Source organism: Drosophila mauritiana, chromosome X (genome assembly GCF_004382145.1).
Source record: "Drosophila mauritiana strain mau12 chromosome X, ASM438214v1, whole genome shotgun sequence".
Lineage (NCBI taxonomy): Eukaryota > Metazoa > Arthropoda > Insecta > Diptera > Drosophilidae > Drosophila > Drosophila mauritiana.
Window position 1 is genome coordinate 1,889,988 of NC_046672.1, and position 19,357 is coordinate 1,909,344.

Below are 19,357 nucleotides of genomic sequence, written 5' to 3' on the forward strand. Positions count from 1 at the left end.
ATTGTTTGTGACTGCTTTGCGCGGCACGCGCTCATTTATACTTTTATTTGCGCCGAGTTGGCAGCACGGATCAGTTTTTTTTTTTGGCCATTCAAAAGTGTGTGGTTTGTACGGGTAAAAAGTGATTTAAATTCAAAATATTCAGCGAAACGACCGCCTCCAATAGAAGGAATTGTACCCTATGGTAAGTAACTGCCTTCTGCTCCCGTTTCACACCCGGACATCCTCCGGATGAGCTGACCAAGAAATTCGCAGCCTTTGTTACGCTTCCGACCGCGGATTGCAGTTCTGGCGGTGGGCAGCGATGTATTTCGGTTTTGAATCATTCTCCGCGTGGGATAACTCAGAAAGGTGGTCGATTATTACCTCGCGGAGTCACTGCGTTACGGCCCGTGTGCCTTTTGTACTCCGCGAAAGGCGTCCGTTTAAATGCAATCGCGTATGCTTAATTGTCCGTTGGGCAAAAAGTAACAACATTGTGGGTATATACATGCGGGATTGCCTCTGGCTGGCCAAAAACCATATCGAAACCATTCCGTTGATCGTAGGCATAAGCGTGTGCCATTTGGGGTCTGGAAATCGTGTTTCCACCCAGTTGCTTGCATATTTATAAACAATTAAAGAAAAATATTAAATTTTTTGGTCAGGGTTGTCGGCCCTCGCATGGCATCGATAGCAGAGCGTCCGGAGTTGCGGTTGCAACCCTGTCCGCTCACGCCAACCTATCGAAAAATTTTACTCCACGGTCGATAAAATATTTTCGTTGCTTTTTTTCACACTCGTGTAAAAAAAGGAAATAGCTAGTAAATCGAAAGTACAGTGCAGTGTTTTGATTCCGTGGAGTGCATGTTCCAGCGGAAAGTGTGTGTAACAAATATGAGCAGTTCGCAAAAGTGGCGAGCAAAAGCAATAACAAAGTAGCAACAGCAACGCAACGTGTGTGTGTTGTAAGCATCTGTACAGCGGAAAGGTGTTAGTGTGTTGGTGTGCTCGGGGGGTGGTGTGCGTTTCGCCCGTCCCGTGTCCATAAATTAGAATCAAATCGAATCGAAATCGACATTGAAGTCCGCTGCTCCGCCACCGCGATGTCCGTCGACCAGGATCAATAAGCAGCGTCACCACCAGTAGCGGACCATCATTAAGTTCTCCATATCGAGAGCAGGCTGACTCGGAATCGAACTCGGATTCGGAATTGGAATTGGCATCGCAATCGGAATCCATAGCGGAGGAATCACGCGCGGCAGCCAGCCCAATACGGAAAACTGCTGAAAAATGTTAGCTAAATGCCCAGTTATCTACAATTATTATTGTTTGTCCCTGTGTGCGTGCCCAGGTTGAAGGTGTGTGTGTTTGTGTGTGCGTGCGTGCGATAGCAGAGGCAAAATCCGCTCAAATTGCGATGCCAAATAGTCGGACAATTAATTGATCTTTCAATTGGCGACAGCAGGCACCCTCCCATATACCCATCTCCGCACGAAACCCGATATATATCCGCGGATCGGGTCTCTGCTTTCGCCACTGTCGCCCGGCGCACATATGTATTGTATAACCCTTGTTTATCTTTGGACAATCCGATTCCGAGGTGGAGTGGAGTACAGTGGAGGCTGACCAAGGTGGACACACGTGCTGATAAGGGGCCGGGGGCTGGAACGAGTGTCACCTGTAAGGCGGTCTTATCTGAAGAGCTTTGCAGGTCACTCCGACTGACAAATTCACCTACAAGCTAGGAGGGGAAAACCCTGTGAAGAACTCACTAACACGATAAAGTCAGATTCCTAGGAGATTGATATAACAATAACACACAGAAATCACTATCAGGCCAGCGAACCAGCTCGCAAGACCCAAGACTGTAGCTATACCAAATAATCTATCCATAAAAATAGGAAGTTTTATCTAATCTCATACTCTTGTTTAAGATTTAAGATGGATCTCTATAAATACTTACGTATTTACAACCCAATTTATTATGCTTCTCCTGTAATTGTTCTCAGTGACCAAAAAATCGTCAGTTAAGCATATTAAAAAGTATCTCCAATGGTTGCACTTTGTTCCTTTAATTGTTATTATAATGTTTACAAATTGCATAAGCTGTAAATGTAAACTTAGCTCAGTTCGACTTCGCTTATTCCCGAAGAGTCTGTTTAAACACTCAACAGGAAATGAGCTTGTTTATAAAACGTTAGGCAACATTACCCCTTTTGCCATTCATCTTTTCCATTAAGAACGCCATATAAATTCAGTTTTCAATTTACATTGGACAGCTGTGGGTTGTAGAGCACTATTAGCTGCTAGGAAAGCAAGTCGAATAAAATGATGATGAGAAATCAAAAAATTCGAAAGACCTTGGGTGAGTCACTGATTAGCAGCTTTCACTGTACCATCCACGCACTCAAAGCCGACCCCAACTGGAGTTCATACACACACAGGGGCAACCATACATAATCCACATCCACTAGGTGGAAGTAAGCAAATGTTTACTCAATAACCATTCTTGCAGAGGCCGCAGTCGCAGCAAAGCAACGATCGCCAGCGACACGAGCAGGGAGCAGAAGGAAGCCGGCGGAGGAGGAGAAGAAGGAGAGCCACCGCACAGATTGGGTAAAGCGCACCACCATGGTGAGTACCAATCTGGTGGTGCCAGTGGTGCTGTGGGGTCCCACCGCGCCCACGCACTGCATCTCTAGCGTGTTCCTCTCGGACGATCAGTTTACCCTGGTCACCGGCTGCTACGATGGACAGATCTGCCTTTGGCAAGTGGAGCCCACCACCCTGAAGATGTCGCCGCGGTGCCTATTGGTGGGCCATTCGGCGCCCGTTTTGTGCTTAGTGCGTGCCTCGCTTCTGCCGGAGAACAACTTCCTGGTCAGCTCGTCTGAGAACGGAGAGATGTGCACCTGGGATCTTACGGACGGCAAGTGCATGGAGGCAGTCAAGCTTCCCCAGGTACACACCCAAATCCAGAGCTACCACACCGCTAACAGCGAGGATGTGCGCCTCTTTTGCATTGGCTACTATGCTGAAATCATGGTCATGGATCCGTTCAGCCTAGAGGTGATCTACGTGCTCAGCTCAAAGGTCAAACCGGATTGGATATCCGCTATTCACGTACTGCGTCCCATGCGTCGCAAGGATGACGTAGTGTTGGCCATCACCACCACCGGAACCGTGAAGGTCTGGACTCTGACGGGCAACGAGAACAAACACGCGGAACCCATTTACGAGAACGAATCCAAGGAGATCCGCTGCCTGAATGCCATCACCATGAATTGCTGTGCCCAGAACCAGCGCACAGTGCTCTTAGTTTGTACCAAATACTGGCAGATCTACGATGCCGGCGACTTCACTGTACTCTGCTCCGTAATCGCTCCGGCAAGGGAACGTTGGCAGGGCGGCGACTTCATCACCTCCGACCGGGTAATGCTATGGACAGATGAGGGAAAGGGCTACTTGTACAAGCTGCCCGCAAACTGCATTCCCGACAACAAGGAGTTCCACTCGAAGAGTGTGGTCAGGGATGCACCTTACCTCTACTACGTGTTGCAACACGCCGGTGATAAGGTGCTGTCGTGCCCCCCAGCCATGAAGTTGCTTCAGGGCGCCGGTGGCCAGCACAATCTTCTGCGCGGAGACTCCGAGGGATACATCTCTGTGTGGAATGTGCCGGAGGTGCCGTTAGACAATATTAGCATACTGCAGGCCAAACAGATGCCGCCGCGACCCCTCAAGCCGCACGTGTGCACTTCGTTGGTCGAGGCGTGGTCCATAATGGATCCACCACCCGTGGGCATCCTGGATCAGCTGTCCCGCATCACAGAGTCGCCGGTGAAGCTCACCTCGAGCATCTATCTGCCACAGCAGAGTCGCCTGGTGATCGGACGCGAGGATGGCAGCATAGTCATAGTCCCAGCCACCCAGACAGTGATGATGCAGCTGCTGGTAGGCATCAAGCAGAACTTCAGCGATTGGCCCTCGCATCAGATCCTCTACGGTCATCGTGGAAGGGTCAATTGCCTGCTGTGCCCCTCGATGATTCACTCGAGATACGAGAAGTCGCATCTACTTTCCGGCGGCATCGATTTCGCCGTGTGTCTGTGGGATCTGTACAGCGGCAGCTTGCTGCATCGGTTTTGCGTTCATGCGGGTGAGATCACACAACTGCTGGTGCCGCCAGAGAGCTGTAGTCCAAGAATCCTGAAATGTATATGTTCGGTGGCCTCGGACCATTCCGTTACGCTAGTGTCCCTTCAGGAGCGCAAGTGTGTGACCCTGGCAAGCAGACATCTATTCCCTGTGGTTACCATTAAATGGCGTCCCCTGGACGACTTTCTAATCGTAGGCTGTTCCGATGGCAGCGTGTACGTTTGGCAAATGGAAACGGGTCACCTCGATCGAGTGCTTCACGGGATGCTGGCAGAGGAAGTCCTTTCCGCTTGCGATGAACAGGCGGAGGATGGCGGCTCGGGCGGCGGCGGCGGTGGTTCCAATGGTGCATCTGCCAGCGAGATGGGTATGGCCAATCCGGCGGTGCACTTCTTCCGTGGCCTGAAGTCGCGCAACATGAATGCAATCCGTCATGCTACCCAGCGCGGGATAACGCAGCTCCAGCAACTTCAGGGTCATAACCAAGGAAACTTCGACTTCCTGATGAAGCACCGCAGCAATCCTTTGGTGATCCAGGGTCTTCGTACTAATCCAAAGGACGCGGAGAGCCACATCCTTTTCTTTGACATCGAGGGACTGATCTTTGAATTGCATAGCGAGGAATACGCACAGATGACACCAGCTACCTTGGAATCACTTGGTGTCCACCTGCAGAATCCCAAAGATGGCAAATCGATGCATTTGGATGCTAGCAAGAAGATCGGTGACTTCTTCAACAAGGTGAAGAACAAGGCCGTGGATGTTGAGAAGATTCTAAAGGACAAAGACAAACACGGGCTGGTGCAGAAGTTCAAGGAGAAAACAGAGATTGTCGAGAAGAAAGTACAGGCCAAGGTGGAGAGCCTGCAAAAGGCAGTAGAGCCGCACGAAGAGCAGCAGGACCTGAAGAGCAAAATCGCTTCCAAGATGGAGGTCACGCATGTTATGGAGGTAGCCCAGCTACTTCTTTCGCTGCTCCATTCCTGGGGCCTGGATCCACATCTAGACAAGATGTGCGAGACGCGCTTGGGCCTGCTTAGACCCATTGTTCCCATCTCATACGGAGTGCTTTCCAAGGCCGGCTATATGTCGCTGCTGCTGCCCACATGGCAGAACAACTATGCCATACCACCCGGAATCCAGCTTCCCTCCAGCTCCAAGAAGCGCCCGCTGCCAGAGGAGCTGCAGCGCTTGGAGCATCTCACGGCTGTTTTCACATCCCGTCTGCATTGGGAGCTCAGCACTACGTTGACCACTAACCATATTCTCGCGCTGGTGGCCATGTCCAACACGCTGCTGTCGATGAGCGCGGCCTCCTTTCTGCCGGACAGCGAGAAGCACAAGAAGCTGCAGCGCTTGGCCCAGCGCACGGACTCCACATTGAGCAACGAGGAAGAGCGCGAGGAGCTGATGGCCCACCACATCTCTCAGATCAAGCACGCCTGGAGCCTGCTTGCTACCCACCATTGCTTCCTGTTGCCCGACAAAATTGAGGCCCTGGAGCCCAAGAAATTCAAGCGTCCACAGGTGGAAATGATGGTCAAGCGCTGGCAGCATCACTGCATAGAGATCAGGGAGGCGGCCCAGCAGATCCTTTTGGGCGAGCTTACTCGGATGGGCAAGAAGGGTCGCAAGCAGCTAGTCGAGAGCTGGGCACAATACCTGCCACTCTACACGCACACCGAGCCCATAGTGGGAGCCCAACAGCAGTTGGCCCTGATAAGCCAGCCGGCAAGCGGAGGAGCTGGCTCGGGATCGGGCGGCAATGGAGGGGTGGGCGTCGGAGGCTCCGGAGGCGGTGCTGCTGGGAGTGGTAGCGGACCAGGTGGCAGCGTTCCTGGCGGAGATGCCCACCAAGATGAAGACTACGAAGAGGAAGAGGAGGAGATTATACGCAAACCATCCAGCTTGTCGGAGCTAAAGCGCAAACAAACTACGGCAGTAATCCTACTGGGTGTTATAGGAGCAGAATTTGGACAGGATATATCCCAGGAGTCGCCGAATCACCGTGGAAGTATTAGCATGGCCACGGGAGCTAATCTAACCAGTGGAGTTGCTGGCGGGGAACGGCGAAAATCCAGTGTCGTGGAGGGCTTCGGCATAGCCAACAATCTAGCCCGTCTTACTTCAATGGCCCTGGCTCACCTGCTGTACGCACCACCATCTCCCAAGCTGCCGCAATACACGCCACTGCGCCGGGCAGCCATCGATCTATTGGGTCGTGGATTTACCGTGTGGGAGCCGTACCTGGATGTGTCCAAGGTGCTCCTCGGCCTGCTGGAGATATCGTGCGAGGGCAAAGCAGTGCCAAATCTGAACTACAAACTCCCACTAACCCCGCAAGCGGATGCCTGCCGAACCGCCAGGCACGCTCTGCGTTTGATAGCCACCGCTCGGCCGGCGGCGTTCATCACTACGATGGCGCGCGAGGTAGCCAGGTACAATACGATGCAGCAGAACGCGCAGTCCATCAACACGCCGCTCACCCAGTCCGTTCTGCACAAGGCCAAGGGCGAGATTCTGCAGTGCGTTGAGATGCTAATCGACAAGATGCAGTCGGAGATCGCCGGCCTCCTTGTGGAGGTGATGGACATCGCCCTGCACTGCGTGGACGGCAACGAACTGAAGAACCGCGGCCTGGCGGAGCTGTGTCCTGCCATCTGCAAGTTTAACCAGATCTCGCACTGCGCCCAAACACGCCGCATCGCCGTGGGCGCCAATAGTGGCAACCTTGCCATATACGAGCTGCGCCAGAACAAGTGCCAGATGATCCCGGCCCACACGCATCCGATCACCTCGCTGGCCTTCTCGCCGGACGGCAAGTACCTGGTCTCGTACTCCTGCGCAGAGAACCGCCTCTCCTTCTGGCAGACCTCAACGGGGATGTTCGGACTGGGCCAGTCGCAGACGCGCTGTACGAAGGGCTACTCCACGGCCCCCATTCCGGATGTGTCGCGCCTGAATCCGATGCGCCTGGCCAAGCTAGTGTGGATCAACAATCGCACGGTGACCCTCATGCTGGCCGACGGATCCGAGACGCGGTTCAATGTCTAAGGTGAAGGAGCGATGATAATGGAGTAGTGAGTCCTGCGGGATGTATAGCATGTTATTAGGCAATCAGTGCGGGCTTCAGAGCAGCACTTCGGAGGAGCAGAACGAGGAGGACGACTTGGCGGTGGAGCAGGAGGAGCTGGAGGAGCAGAAACGACAAAACAATAATAATTCGAAAATAAAAGTGTGGTAATGTATGGCGTTTCGTTGAGTAGTTAAGGTAATTGAAACGAAGAAAAGCTTAGCAACATTAAGTCGAAACGAAAAGGAAAGCAAAGCTAGGGCAAACGGGAAGCTAAGCGAAGTTAGTTCAAGCGAAAATTCACAACACATTTTGTTATTTATTTATATACTTACCCTAAATATCTGTACTGTATCTGTATCTGTATCTAATCCGTATCTGTATGTATTTTAATGTATTACACGATTTTAATATGTCTCTTATTCGCCCCTCTGCGTCCATTTTCATTTTTAGTGCCTAACTTTTACCCATACTCTTAGAACACGTATTTCTGTTTCTGTTTCTGTTTGTCGTTAATTTCCAATGCGGAAAAAAGATAACTAAATCCAAATCCAAATATTAACAAAGCAAACAACAATTAACCAGATATGCAAGCAAACACAACTACACGAGAAAAGCAAAGGAAATGAAAAACGAAAAAAAAAAACAAAGAATGAAAAGCTGTTATTATTATTACACAACTATTATTATTACTATTGTATGCTACTATTATTATTATTATTGATATTTGTTATGCCTAATGTATTGTTATATATATATCTAAAATAAACCTAAACAATTGTATTGAGCAAGTAACGAAGCGAAGGCCAAGCAACCAGAGTTTCCTCGAACGAGGATTAAACAACTAGTGAGCGTAGTTTTTTTTTACACTACATTATAACCATTGTAACTCCCATATATCTGATTCTTTCGATGTTATATTTATGCTTAGGCCTGTGTAAAAAGTCATATTGTCCTGTGTTGTTGTGGCTTGGGCATCCTGTTCACAAAATGCTTGCCACAAAACACACACACAACACACACAGTTCATTTGCGGCGTTAATGTTAATGTGCATCGAGCAGATGGCGGTATTTGGAGCCTTGGAAGCCAGCCAGCCAGCCTCCTGGTCAACTGGTTAACTGGTAACTGGGCAACAGAAGTGCCTGCAGCTGTACGGGAGAACTACTTATCCTAACTATAGATATAATAATGCATACATATATACCCAACTGAATTTGCAATATGTGTTCGTTTACGTATCCAATACAACACAGCAAACACACGTGTAACTATGTGAGAGAGTTAATTGAATTGTGCTTAATTTCAATTGCAAATGATATATATTCATATATATGTGAGGACACGAGCATACTTATATACGAGATCCTTCAATCAAAGTATTACACAAACAAAAGAAACGAAGCAACTATAACAATTATGTACGGAGTATACAACAAATAAAGTCAAGAAACATCTGCAAATTCTGCTTCCCTGTACTTTCGGTTGGTGGGGCCACCGCTTCCGTTGGAGCGCACCTGGCATTGTGGGGGAGCCCTGTTGGCGAGCCTAGATTACACGGTTATAGTCGCCCAGATTCTCACCTGATAAACTGTGCTCCTTGAATTTCAGCTTACCGGCCGTCCAACGAGAATGTCCGTTGCAGTAAACCAAAAAGGCTGGGGCAAGAAGGCAGGAGCTTCCGTATCCGACTCCGCAATTTGTACACAGTCCGCTCTCAGCGAGGGGAGTGGGTCCATTGACGTCCTGCCGATGGAGCACGACGAGGAAATCAATCGCGAAGTCCTCAACCCCGACGACGACGAAGAGATGGAGGAGGATGAGGAGCACGTCGACGAAGAGGATGATGACGAGGAGCCGGATAGCAACGAGAACAGCGCACCGGAGGAGCAAGTTGAGCCGCCGGCCTTCAGCCTAGCGACGCTGGGACTCCAACGCGTGGGCAGCGCACCGCCGCCCAAGCCCAAAGTCCAGAAGGTCCCCATCCCGACCCTAAACGCCCGTGGAATGCCTGCTCGGATACGAAAAAAAAATCGTCTCTTCTACGACGAGAACATCATCAACGATGACAAGCCGCTGCGCATGAGCTTGGCACCCAAGAAAACGCCCGGCAGACCGCCGCAGTCTGCCGGCGGTGGCTCTAGCCAAAAGATCCCGCTCACCCCATCGAAGGTGCTGAAGAAGCGCAAGGGAGTGGTCTCCCGCTACATGCGTTCCAGTGAGCAGGGACCCAACTCCGTTTCGGCCAGCAATCAGCCCCAGCAGTTGGGCAAGCACAAGAAGGCGACGCCATCGAAGAGCCAGGTGGGCAGCAAGCTGGGCTCAGGAGGACCGAAAACAGGGCGGGGAGCCCATTTCATTGGAAAGGGTAGTGCTGCAGCGGTGGCTGCAGTAGCGGCCGCCGAGGAGGAAGCTAACCAGGCAGAGGCTGCAGCGTTGGCGAACAAGCGGTTGGGCCAGTCCATTGGCCTTCGGCTGCGCAATCTGCTCAAGTTGCCCAAAGCGCATAAGTGGGCCATAGCCGAGTGGTTCTACTCGTACGTTGACAAGCCGCTATTCGAATGCCGTGATGAGTTCATGAACCATGTGAATGAGCTGGCACCCAGGCTGGGCACACGGAGCCTCATTCGCCACGAGTGGGTGAATATTAGGCGGAGGATGGGCAGGCCGCGGCGCTGCTCCGCAAAATTTTTCAGCGAGGAGCGCAAGGAGTTGGAGCGAAAGCGCCAGTTGATCCGGACTCTGCAATCGCGGAAGCCAGGCGAGTTCAAGGACTCCGTGTCCGTGCTATCGGACATGCCTGAGAAAATACCGATGACACTGCCGCTCGGCACCAAGGTCACTGCCAGATTAAGATCTCCCCAGGACGGGATCTTTGCGGGCACAGTGGCCGCCTACGACTCACTAAACGCCATGTACCGAGTGACCTTCGAACGAATCGGCTTGGGCACACACGCCATCCCAGACTACGAGATTGTGTCGGAGAACTTTCACGAGATGCTGCCGCTGCACAGCTTCACCAAGGACTTCCGGCCGAACTTGATGAGCATCTATCAAACAAATAACCTCGGCTTCACCACCAATCTGGGCTTCACGGCCCATCTTACCAACAACTATCTGCAAAAGAGGGAAAAGGTAGTCGGCGGAGCTGGAGCGGGATCATACTACTTCAAACCGGAGAAGCACCTGGCCACCAATAATGCGGCTGCGCGAAATGCGCTCAGCATGAAGCTGAACAAGAGTGATCCCCTGCTGGGACAGGATTCGGTGGGCGTGAGTCCCATTCGGCAGCAGTTGGCGCGACATCGCGGCTACTCCACCTCGCTGTTGGAGCATCTGGTGCGCCTGGAGAAGTACATTGCAGTTAAGGCGGATCGAATCCAGCGGCTCAACAAGATGAACGCCACCGCCGAGCTGGCCATGGGCGATATGATAAGCCATGACGAGAATGGGGATCGCCATCGCCGACAGATTGCAGACAACTTCCAGCGGCAGTATGCCTTCAACATCGTGACCATCGAGCGCATCAACGCCGAGCTCATGTTCGAGCTCACCAAGGTGCAGGAGCTGTCCTCCAGCCTGACACGCAATCGCAATGTCCAGGCCATGATCTCGCCGACATATTTGCGCGAGGAGTGCCGCGCCAAGGCGTCCAAGACGGTCGACGAGCTCAACAAGGGCATGGTGAAGAATACGCGGATGATAAAGCTGCTAAAGAACCTGACCACGCTGCTGATCGTGACCCAGAATCTCGGCGGCGACTGCGAAGTGAAAGAGGTTAACGAGGTGCTCGAAGGCTGCCTCGAGGAAGTGCGCAGCAATCTAATCTGCAGCGAACACCGCGAGGTGTTCCAGATGAGTGTCCAGGGACGGCTGGAGTTCATAGCCATGGACATCAGCAGACGCTTGGAGGAGAAGAGCTTGAGTCGCGTGGCGGATGGCGATGAAGATATGAAATCGCTGAAATCCGAGGACGAGATCGATGAGAACCATGTGCAGGATCACAAGCAAGGGGCAGATGAGGAGCCCGCCGCAGATACCTCCAAGATAAAAGCGAAAGGCAGTCCAAAGCAGGAAGCAGGGAAGGAGGACAGCGAAGATGACAAGAAGGACTACAGTAGCCAGCCAATGGACACGGACACAGAGAAGGAAGAGAAACTGGAATCTGGCGGGTCGGAAAATGCAGGGTATGCGAGCCAGCAAGGACAAGACGAGGATCAGAACACACAGGAGCAGCACCTGGACCCGGAGAAGCAGCATCTGGACCCGGAGGAGCAGCATCTGGACCCGGAGGAGCAGCAGCTGGACTTGGAGGAGCAGCACCTGGACCTGGAGGAGCAGCACCTGGACACGGAGGAGCAGTCACTCAATCCGGCTGTGACCGAGGACACGCAGATCACCATTGAGTCGATGAAGGAATCTGATGAGGAGTTTCAATCGGCCGCCGAGACCGAGGAGGACGACATGGTCGGCCTGATCATGGAAGGAGAGGAGGAAGAGGAGTTTGTGTACGATAAGGAGCTGTAGAGGACCGATGGCCAATACCCGCATCTTTAGTCTCTTTTCTACGCCGGCCTTCTGGACTTTAGGTTTAGGTAAAGTTTTCGTGAAAAGTTTTGAATATAGTTTTGAAATAGGAAATGTAACGAAATAATCCGCACATTTTTCGGATTCAATTTTTTTTTTTTTTAATACCAGAGCTTTGTGGGAAATTCTATTTAAAATTTCACAGAAAGCATTGGTACTATTACCCTTTTTTAAATATTGCATTGACTGTGTAAGAAAGTTGAATAACAAGTTTGTAGCAAGTCTTCAATAAACAGGAAAAAAAACATTTTTTTTTACAAATTTCGTATTTTTCTAAGGGAACACATCATCATTTTATGCGAAAACTGTGAAAAATTAAAAATGTCCAGGCTTGGATGTCAGTCGATTTGGATTTTAATTACAAGCTCAACGATGCATCACACTCCATCTTTCGCCAATCATTTCCGATGTTGTGGCCAAAAAACTAGCAGATTTCGGACGCAAAATCGGGATTTGGCCAAAATATGTCAATGTGAATTTTCGAGCGACCTTACAACTATTTTCCATTTCTTTGCTTGTTCTAGAGCATTAGAATGAGCAAGGAAATGACTTAAACAAATGGGAATAAAAAATAGAGGCTACGACTTTGCTTAGTCATCGTCCTCCTCCTCGTCGTCGTCATCATCTTCTTCGCTGGATTGATCCAACCAAGCTACGAGCTTGGCGAGGCTTTGGCGCAGGTGTGCATGCTCCTCCTCGTCCAACTGCTCGTACCACGCCTGTATGGCACTCTCGGACACAAAGTCCTTGTCGTACAGATAGTGCACGATCTGCGAGATCTTCCCCCGCACCAGATGATTCTCCTCGTACACATCCTGCGGGAAAAGGGAATGCTAAAGTGGGTGTGGGTTTGTGTGAAAATTATGGGGACTTCACCTCCAGCGCCTTGAGACAATCCATCATGGCATCCTCGCTCTTAATGTAGTTGGATACCACAGGGCCCAGTTGCTTAAAGGCTGCGTTTATGGCCACTAAAACGTTGTCGTTGGCCGGTTCCACGATGCTCTGCATTCCAAAAACGGCCTTCACCACGTTGAAATTGACTTCCTTGAGGGACATGTTGTACGCATAGCGCGAGGAGTTGATTTCTAGGACAAGGAAGTCAGGGTTGGACTTCTCCCGGAAACCCCGTGTCAAGGAATCGATGACTTCGCCCAGGAAAACTACAATTGGCAAATGGTAAACATGATTAGAATGACTTTAAATTGCACTTGTGGGCAGCACTTACTGTTTGTGTCATCGGGCAGTGGCGTCACCGCTCGCGAGGCATCCTCGTCGTCCTCGCTAAAATCGCTGCAGTAACTGATCTCTTCCAGCGGCGCCAGCAAGTCTCCCATTTTGGGTATGCTGAGCGGCTGCTGTGGCAACAAGTCCTCGCCCTCCGAGTCCTCGGGATCCCCTGTCGTCAAATCGCTGACAATATAGGCTTCCGGACCGATGGACTTCACCTCCACTACCACCTCATCCTCGCTACGACGTCTGCTGGGCGTCCTGGTGATAAGGGTCTTCGCCAGCGTTGTTTTGGCAGGCAGCACGCTTTTAGCACCGAGCACACAGCCCGCGCTCACGTCACAATCCTCGTTGATGATGGCTCCTTCGCCCACCACGCAGTGCTCTAGTCTGCAGTTGTCCATTACGGTGACGCCGGCCATGAGGAACGCATTGGTCAGTCGACAGTTCTTGCCGATCCGGCAATTGGCGCCAATCACGCTGTCACCAATCACTGAGCCACTGTCTACGTGACTGCCCGCTTCGATGACCACGTTCTGAAGCAAAGCCACTTTCGAGACTTGCGCCTCGGGGCTCTTGTAGATATTGTCCTTGTGGAAGACGTACTCCTGCTGCAGCTTGTAAAGGCCAATGTCCGGAACGAAGGGGTAGGCCCAGCGGTTAATGATGTCCCGGCTAACCAGCTGGTAGGCCGGCCAGTTGTTCACCTTGTGCGCGTACTGGGCTGCCGGCAGCAGTGCCACATATATCCTGCTGTCCAGCAGCTCCTCGTTTATCAGCAGACCCCTGACGAAGTCATCACGCGTCTGAAAGTCAAAGTTGTCGTTGAAGAGGGACAGCATTGAGGGCGAGCCAATGGCAATCTGCGGATCTAGGAGGTTGTGGTGCAGCGCCACACACGAGTTGCCCAGAAAGACGTCCAGAGGTATTTGGTAGCGATTCTCCTTGTGGTGCATCCGCAGCCGCTGGTGGTAGTGCAGCCGATCGTTGCGACGGTCCACGGCGATCAGCACCTCGTTGCCAGTGCGCACATTGTTGGCACACTCCTTGAACACCAGCGTGGCGGCCGTGCCCTTGTCGAACTTGGCCTGCCGCTTGTGCTGCTCCAGCACAGGGCGCAGATCGGCATTGGTCACCGTATCGGCGCCGAGCAGAATGAAGTTGCCACGGATCAGCGCCTTATTGTCCAGATCACGCATGGCATCGCCGAAGCAGCGACAGCCCTCGCCGCCAATCACATGGACGGTCATCTTGAATGACCAGGCTGCGTCCGTGGCAATGCCGGCCCTGCAATAAACGAGAATCGAGCGTTCAGCACCAGTAATTGCATCATCCTGTCAGCTGCTGGAACTGGACCCACCTGATGTGCTCCCGGATGCTCGAGCGATAGAGGCTGGTGTACACGAACACCTCCTCCACGCCGCTGCGGTTTAGCGCCATGAGAGCGTAGTCCAGCATCCGCACGTTGACCAGCGGCAGCAGGGCCTGCAAAGAATCCAACGGGCGCCAGTCAATGGCTGTTCATCTATTCCAGTGGTGCTCACTCACCGTGGAGCCCTCGTCGGAGAGTGGCTTGAAGTTCCACACATTGTTGTCGGCGATCAGCACCGCCTGCACGATCTCCTTCTCGAATTGGGCCATCTTCTCGCGTTGCAACCCAGTAGTTTCCCCAAAAGTTCAACTTGTTTGCTGGCCACTGGAGCGATTGCGGCACGCGGTATGCGGTGTGTGCTAGCACTTGCAGGCTGGTCACACTGCTTAGTCGGGTCGCCAACCAATTCTGATTGGACTCACTCGAACGCCGCATTTCGTAGCATTGACACACTGGTCACACCGCGAAAACGGCTACAAGAGTCGCCCGGAAAATAATTGGAGATAAATAATGATCACAGCGCGGTAATTAGCACGCGTGCCACTCTGTCTGTGCTGTGTGTGCTACCGCACCGCCTCCCCCTCGCCGCATCAGCCGGCCGAGCCTAGCAAGATCGCGCTGGATTGCCAATAATTGTCATCGCATTACCGATGAATAAGTGCCCCTGGGCGCGAGTGTGTGCGTGTGCGTGTGTGTGCGATACACCCACCTTGATGGAGGCAACAACAACAACACAGCAAGCGAGAAAACAAACAAACGGCTGCGATAAGCACTGAACACGATTCCACAACTCAACTGCGATTCCGCCACGGTCGCGCTGCCTAAGAGCAGGGTCACTCCCCGGCCAGTTGCAGTGACACCCTCGCCACCAGAAACCAAGCAGCCAGCTCCCAGTCCAGCGGAAACCCGAAGAATTTCCATTCGCAGGCGACCCCGCAGCAGACGAAGACAAGTCGCTGGGCGTTCGCGCCAACTATAAATAGAAAAGAGCAACGACGCAAACAAGCAAACTGTCCATACTGCCCATATCCATATCTACCCGCACATTTATCGACGCAGAAGAAGAACCCCTCGAGTACTGCCCTTCATTCAGCGATTACCGCAGCCATCTTTTGGCAAACAGGCGGCAGAGGAGGATCGGACTAGGCGGGGAAAGCGAAGCGTACTCGAAACCCTATCAGTACGCAGGAACCGGAGACAAATGGACACGTTGAGCGAGGCAGTGGCCAATGGAACCGCGACTGCGGCCACCAGGACGACCAAGGACATCGTCAAGGAGCGCTTCAAGGAGGACGAGACCATAGAATACGTAAGCAACATCAGTTCTGGCGAATCAAAGCAGACGAAGGTTTAACGACTAAAAAGATGATTAATTACCGCTAACAAGTAACCTAATGCCTTATGCACACTCAGTCTTCGCTCCGAACAAACCCTAAAAGAATTGCTATTAAACAATCCTTTGCTTTCAGATATTCGAGGCATATCAGATCAAAGGACCAGAGTACTCCAACCGGCTTCTGGCCCTGGTTTCATCGCAGTCGGGCGGCACGTTTGCCATCATCGCGTTCTCCTACTTGCGCACTCCATTGTCCTCCGCGAATGAGCTGATCATCAACAAGGTGTTCGCAATCGACCACAATTTCCAGTTGCGACAGGGTGAGTAGATCATCACAAAGCTTAACTATGCTAGCCAAACAAATTGCACAGTAACTGTTTGTCAAGTAGTCACAAAACCAATAAGTTTGCGCTCATTATCGGCCATAACAGATTACGACTGCATTTGTCTAAGATAATAGGGTATCTCAAATAGTTTCAGCTGAGATGAAAGCAAACTAATTAGTGAAAGCTCGTTTTTTTCATATATCGTTTTCCAAATTGTTTTGCAGACAGCAAGAGCTCGATCACCACGCAACAGTTTGACCTGTCCACAGCCGAGGATGGCCCCATCAAGTATTACTACTACGCCACGGAGGGCCACCACTACGAGGAGTTTGTGGCCAAGGTGATTTCCTTCAAGAGCACCATGGCGCAGCATGATCCCGAGACGGTGCTTAACTTCAGGTGGCTGAACGACTACCGGCAAATCGGAGAAGTGAAGCAGGAGCTGAAGAAGCGGGAGAGCGAGTACATTGTCTACAAGGACATAATGTGAGATGGAACATGCCCTGTCAAGCGAGAGTTCTCACGCACATTCATTCCTTCCTTGCAGCATCTACTGCGCCACTTGGAATGTGAACAACAAGACCTGCAGCGACAGCAACAATCCACTGCGATCCTGGCTGGCTTGCAGTGAGAAGCCGCCGGATATCTACGCGATTGGACTGCAGGAGCTGGATACTCCCACAAAAGCTATGTTGAACTCCACGCAGGTGCAGGCCATCGAGAAGCAATGGATGTGAGTTTGCCACATTAGTTGTTTAGCTTGACGTTAGCCTGAGTCTGAGTTGGTTCTTTCTTCCGCAGCGATAAGATGATGGACAGCGTCCACCCAGACGTAGAGTACGAAATCCTGATGTCGCACCGCCTGGTGGCCACCATGTTGACGGTCATCGTGCGCAAGCAGCTGCGGCAGCACATCATCCGCTGCCGGCCCAAGTCGGTGGCCCGCGGCATCTTCAATACGCTAGGCAACAAGGGCGGTGTCGCCATCAGCCTGCAGCTCAACGAGGGCAACATCTGCTTTGTGAACTCCCACCTGGCTGCCCACATGGGCTACGTGGAGGAGCGGAATCAGGACTACAACGCCATCGTGGAGGGTATACGCTTCGATGATGGCCGAACAATCAGTGACCATGAGTAAGTTTGGAGAAGAAGGAAGTATAAGTAAATATTATTTCACTCCATCTCTGTCTTTTTCCAGTCACATCTTTTGGGTCGGCGATTTGAATTACCGCATCCAGGAGCCACCCGGCCAACAGCGACCAGGACCACTGAGCGATGCCCAGACCTACGAGCTGCTGCTGCAGTACGACCAGCTACGTCAGGAGATGCGGCGTGGAAAGTGCTTTGAAGGCTACACTGAGGGCGAGATCAAGTTCCGGCCGACTTACAAGTATGATCCGGGCACGGACAACTACGACAGCAGCGAGAAGCAGCGGGCGCCGGCCTACTGCGATCGAGTGCTCTGGAAGGGCACACGCATCGAGCAGCTGGCCTACAACAGCATCATGGAGATTCGGCAGAGCGATCACAAGCCCGTGTACGCCGTGTTTCAGGTGAAGGTTAAGACTCGCGATGAGGTCAAGTACAAACGGGTGCAGGAGGAGGTGCTGAAGGCAGTGGACAAGCGGGAGAACGACAACCAGCCGCAGATCAATGTCGAGAAGACGGTCATCGATTTCGGAACTGTGCGATTTAACGAGCCGAGCACACGGGACTTCAACGTCTATAACAACTGCCCACTACCTGTGGACTTCAGTTTCAAAGAGAAGGACATACACGCCATCTGCGAGCCATGGCTGCACGTCGATCCGCGCCAAGACTCGCTGCTGATCGACTCCGCCCGAAGCATTCGGCTGAAAATGAATGCCAATGTGCGCACCATTGCCGGTTTGCTACGCAAGATCCGCGCCAGCGACAACTTCGATATTCTTATCCTCCATGTGGAGAACGGGCGTGACATCTTCATCACGGTTACCGGCGACTATCAGCCCAGTTGCTTTGGCCTTTCCATGGAGACGATGTGCCGCACCGACCGACCACTAAGCGAGTATTCTCAAGATCAGATTAAGCAACTCGTGAGTTCCCTTCATTTTTGTAATTACATATTTTTTCTACTGATCACAAACCACGTTTCGTTGCAGATGAATGACGAATCACCGGAATACCGTGTGACGATGCCCCGGGAATTCTTTCTGCTGATCGACTACCTGTACAGGCAGGGCTCCAAGCAGGTGGGCGCCTTCCCGTCCTACGACTCGCGTCTCTCCCTCGGCGCTCAATTTAACTCGGTTCGCGATTGGTTGGACACCTGGTCGGATGATCCATTCCGTAAGTGAACTCTGTTAGATTGCCACCATAATAGTTGTGAATATTCCCGTACAATCTACAGCTGCCAACGCAGAGACGGCTGCGCAGGCGCTGCTGCTTTTGCTGGATCTGCCGGAGCATGCGCTGCTGGAGCCTGTAGTCGAGAATCTGCTGGAGTGCACCAACAAGTCGCAGGCTATGGACTACATTTCGCTGTTGAGTCCCCCCAAGCGCAATGTTTTCATGCACCTGTGTATGTTCCTGCGCGCGGGCATCGAGAGTCAGTTCTATGATCTGCATCAAGTCGGTGGGTAGAGAAGCTCCACCAGTATTGTGCTACCATCGTAACGCCATTCCTCCCACACAGCATCCACCTTTGGCCGCATTCTGTTGCGCAGCACCGAGCGCGCCGCCTGGATGGACTACCACAGCCGCTGCATACAGTTCATGCGGCTCTTCATCGACACCGACGTCGAGGCGATGGGCAACGGCAATGAGGGCGCCGGAACTGGAACAGGCTCGGGATCCGGGACCCGGGCGGGTCTGCAGGCATAGTCGCTGCAGCTGTGCCGCCGAACCGGAAGCGAGCGATAGATGTACTCTGTTGATAGTTACGCATAGTGTTAGGCTATTTATTTTACTTGTTGGTACTTTGTTGGCACTAAGCATTTATATTTTCTCTGTTTTAACTGTTAATTGTTTGTGCCCGCCCTCCGTTCATTCCAACTCGGTTGTCCCTGCCTACACCACAAATCCACGGAGACACGCAACCAGCAACGCAAAGATAAATGAATTGTGTAAATAAGTAATTCGTTTAGTACGATTGTTTGTTAGTTTAAATTAATGAAGTGACCCGACCCTCTTACAGCCCCGTTTCAGTTGCAACTGAAAATAAATAACACCGTTACACAGTATCAATATTCTGAAAAATCTCTACATTTCTTGGCTGTTCAAATATTTGGCCACGCCTGTCAAAGTTTTCCAAATT

General features: G+C 51.8%; 4 protein-coding genes across 4 annotated transcripts; 3 read left to right on the plus strand and 1 right to left on the minus strand.

Moving 5' to 3' along the window:
- The first annotated feature begins 56 nt into the window (after nucleotides 1-56).
- LOC117146556 lies at nucleotides 57-12,059 on the plus strand. The gene is made up of 2 exons (XM_033312854.1): nucleotides 57-184; nucleotides 8,823-12,059. The coding sequence occupies exons 1-2, from the start codon at nucleotides 182-184 to the stop codon at nucleotides 11,736-11,738; spliced, it is 2,919 nt and encodes a 972-aa protein (XP_033168745.1). The 5' UTR covers nucleotides 57-181; the 3' UTR covers nucleotides 11,739-12,059.
- Nucleotides 687-7,890, plus strand: LOC117146554 (WD repeat-containing protein 7). The gene is made up of 2 exons (XM_033312852.1): nucleotides 687-1,274; nucleotides 2,498-7,890. Exon 2 carries the CDS (start codon nucleotides 2,614-2,616, stop codon nucleotides 7,192-7,194), a length of 4,581 nt encoding a protein of 1,526 aa, XP_033168743.1. The 5' UTR covers nucleotides 687-1,274; nucleotides 2,498-2,613; the 3' UTR covers nucleotides 7,195-7,890.
- Nucleotides 12,060-12,129: 70 nt separating the features above from the next.
- LOC117146558 (translation initiation factor eIF-2B subunit epsilon) lies at nucleotides 12,130-14,747 on the minus strand. The gene is made up of 5 exons (XM_033312856.1): nucleotides 14,577-14,747; nucleotides 14,389-14,513; nucleotides 13,027-14,315; nucleotides 12,675-12,961; nucleotides 12,130-12,613 (listed from the first exon to the last, which is right to left on the minus strand). The coding sequence occupies exons 1-5, from the start codon at nucleotides 14,667-14,669 to the stop codon at nucleotides 12,389-12,391; spliced, it is 2,019 nt and encodes a 672-aa protein (XP_033168747.1). The 5' UTR covers nucleotides 14,670-14,747; the 3' UTR covers nucleotides 12,130-12,388.
- Nucleotides 14,748-15,601: 854 nt separating this feature from the next.
- Nucleotides 15,602-19,289, plus strand: LOC117146557 (type II inositol 1,4,5-trisphosphate 5-phosphatase). The gene is made up of 9 exons (XM_033312855.1): nucleotides 15,602-15,709; nucleotides 15,870-16,056; nucleotides 16,287-16,548; nucleotides 16,610-16,795; nucleotides 16,864-17,196; nucleotides 17,261-18,137; nucleotides 18,204-18,390; nucleotides 18,452-18,676; nucleotides 18,737-19,289. Exons 1-9 carry the CDS (start codon nucleotides 15,602-15,604, stop codon nucleotides 18,922-18,924), a joined length of 2,553 nt encoding a protein of 850 aa, XP_033168746.1. The 3' UTR covers nucleotides 18,925-19,289.
- Nucleotides 19,290-19,357: the final 68 nt, after the last annotated feature.

What these genes read in the sequence shown, in the direction of transcription:
- LOC117146558 (XM_033312856.1), bottom strand. Translation starts at nt 14,669, where the DNA reads ATGGCCCAATTCGAGAAGGAGATCGTGCAGGCGGTGCTGATCGCCGAC. An exon ending in TCTCCGACGAGGGCTCCACG is followed by an intron (nt 14,514 to 14,576) that starts GTGAGTGAGCAC and finishes GATTCTTTGCAG; the next exon opens with GCCCTGCTGCCGCTGGTCAA. An exon ending in ACTGCCCGATGACACAAACA is followed by an intron (nt 12,962 to 13,026) that starts GTAAGTGCTGCC and finishes TGCCAATTGTAG; the next exon opens with TTTTCCTGGGCGAAGTCATC.
- LOC117146554 (XM_033312852.1), top strand. Translation starts at nt 2,614, where the DNA reads ATGGTGAGTACCAATCTGGTGGTGCCAGTGGTGCTGTGGGGTCCCACC.
- LOC117146557 (XM_033312855.1), top strand. Translation starts at nt 15,602, where the DNA reads ATGGACACGTTGAGCGAGGCAGTGGCCAATGGAACCGCGACTGCGGCC. An exon ending in AGGACGAGACCATAGAATAC is followed by an intron (nt 15,710 to 15,869) that starts GTAAGCAACATC and finishes CTTTGCTTTCAG; the next exon opens with ATATTCGAGGCATATCAGAT. An exon ending in ATTGTCTACAAGGACATAAT is followed by an intron (nt 16,549 to 16,609) that starts GTGAGATGGAAC and finishes CCTTCCTTGCAG; the next exon opens with CATCTACTGCGCCACTTGGA.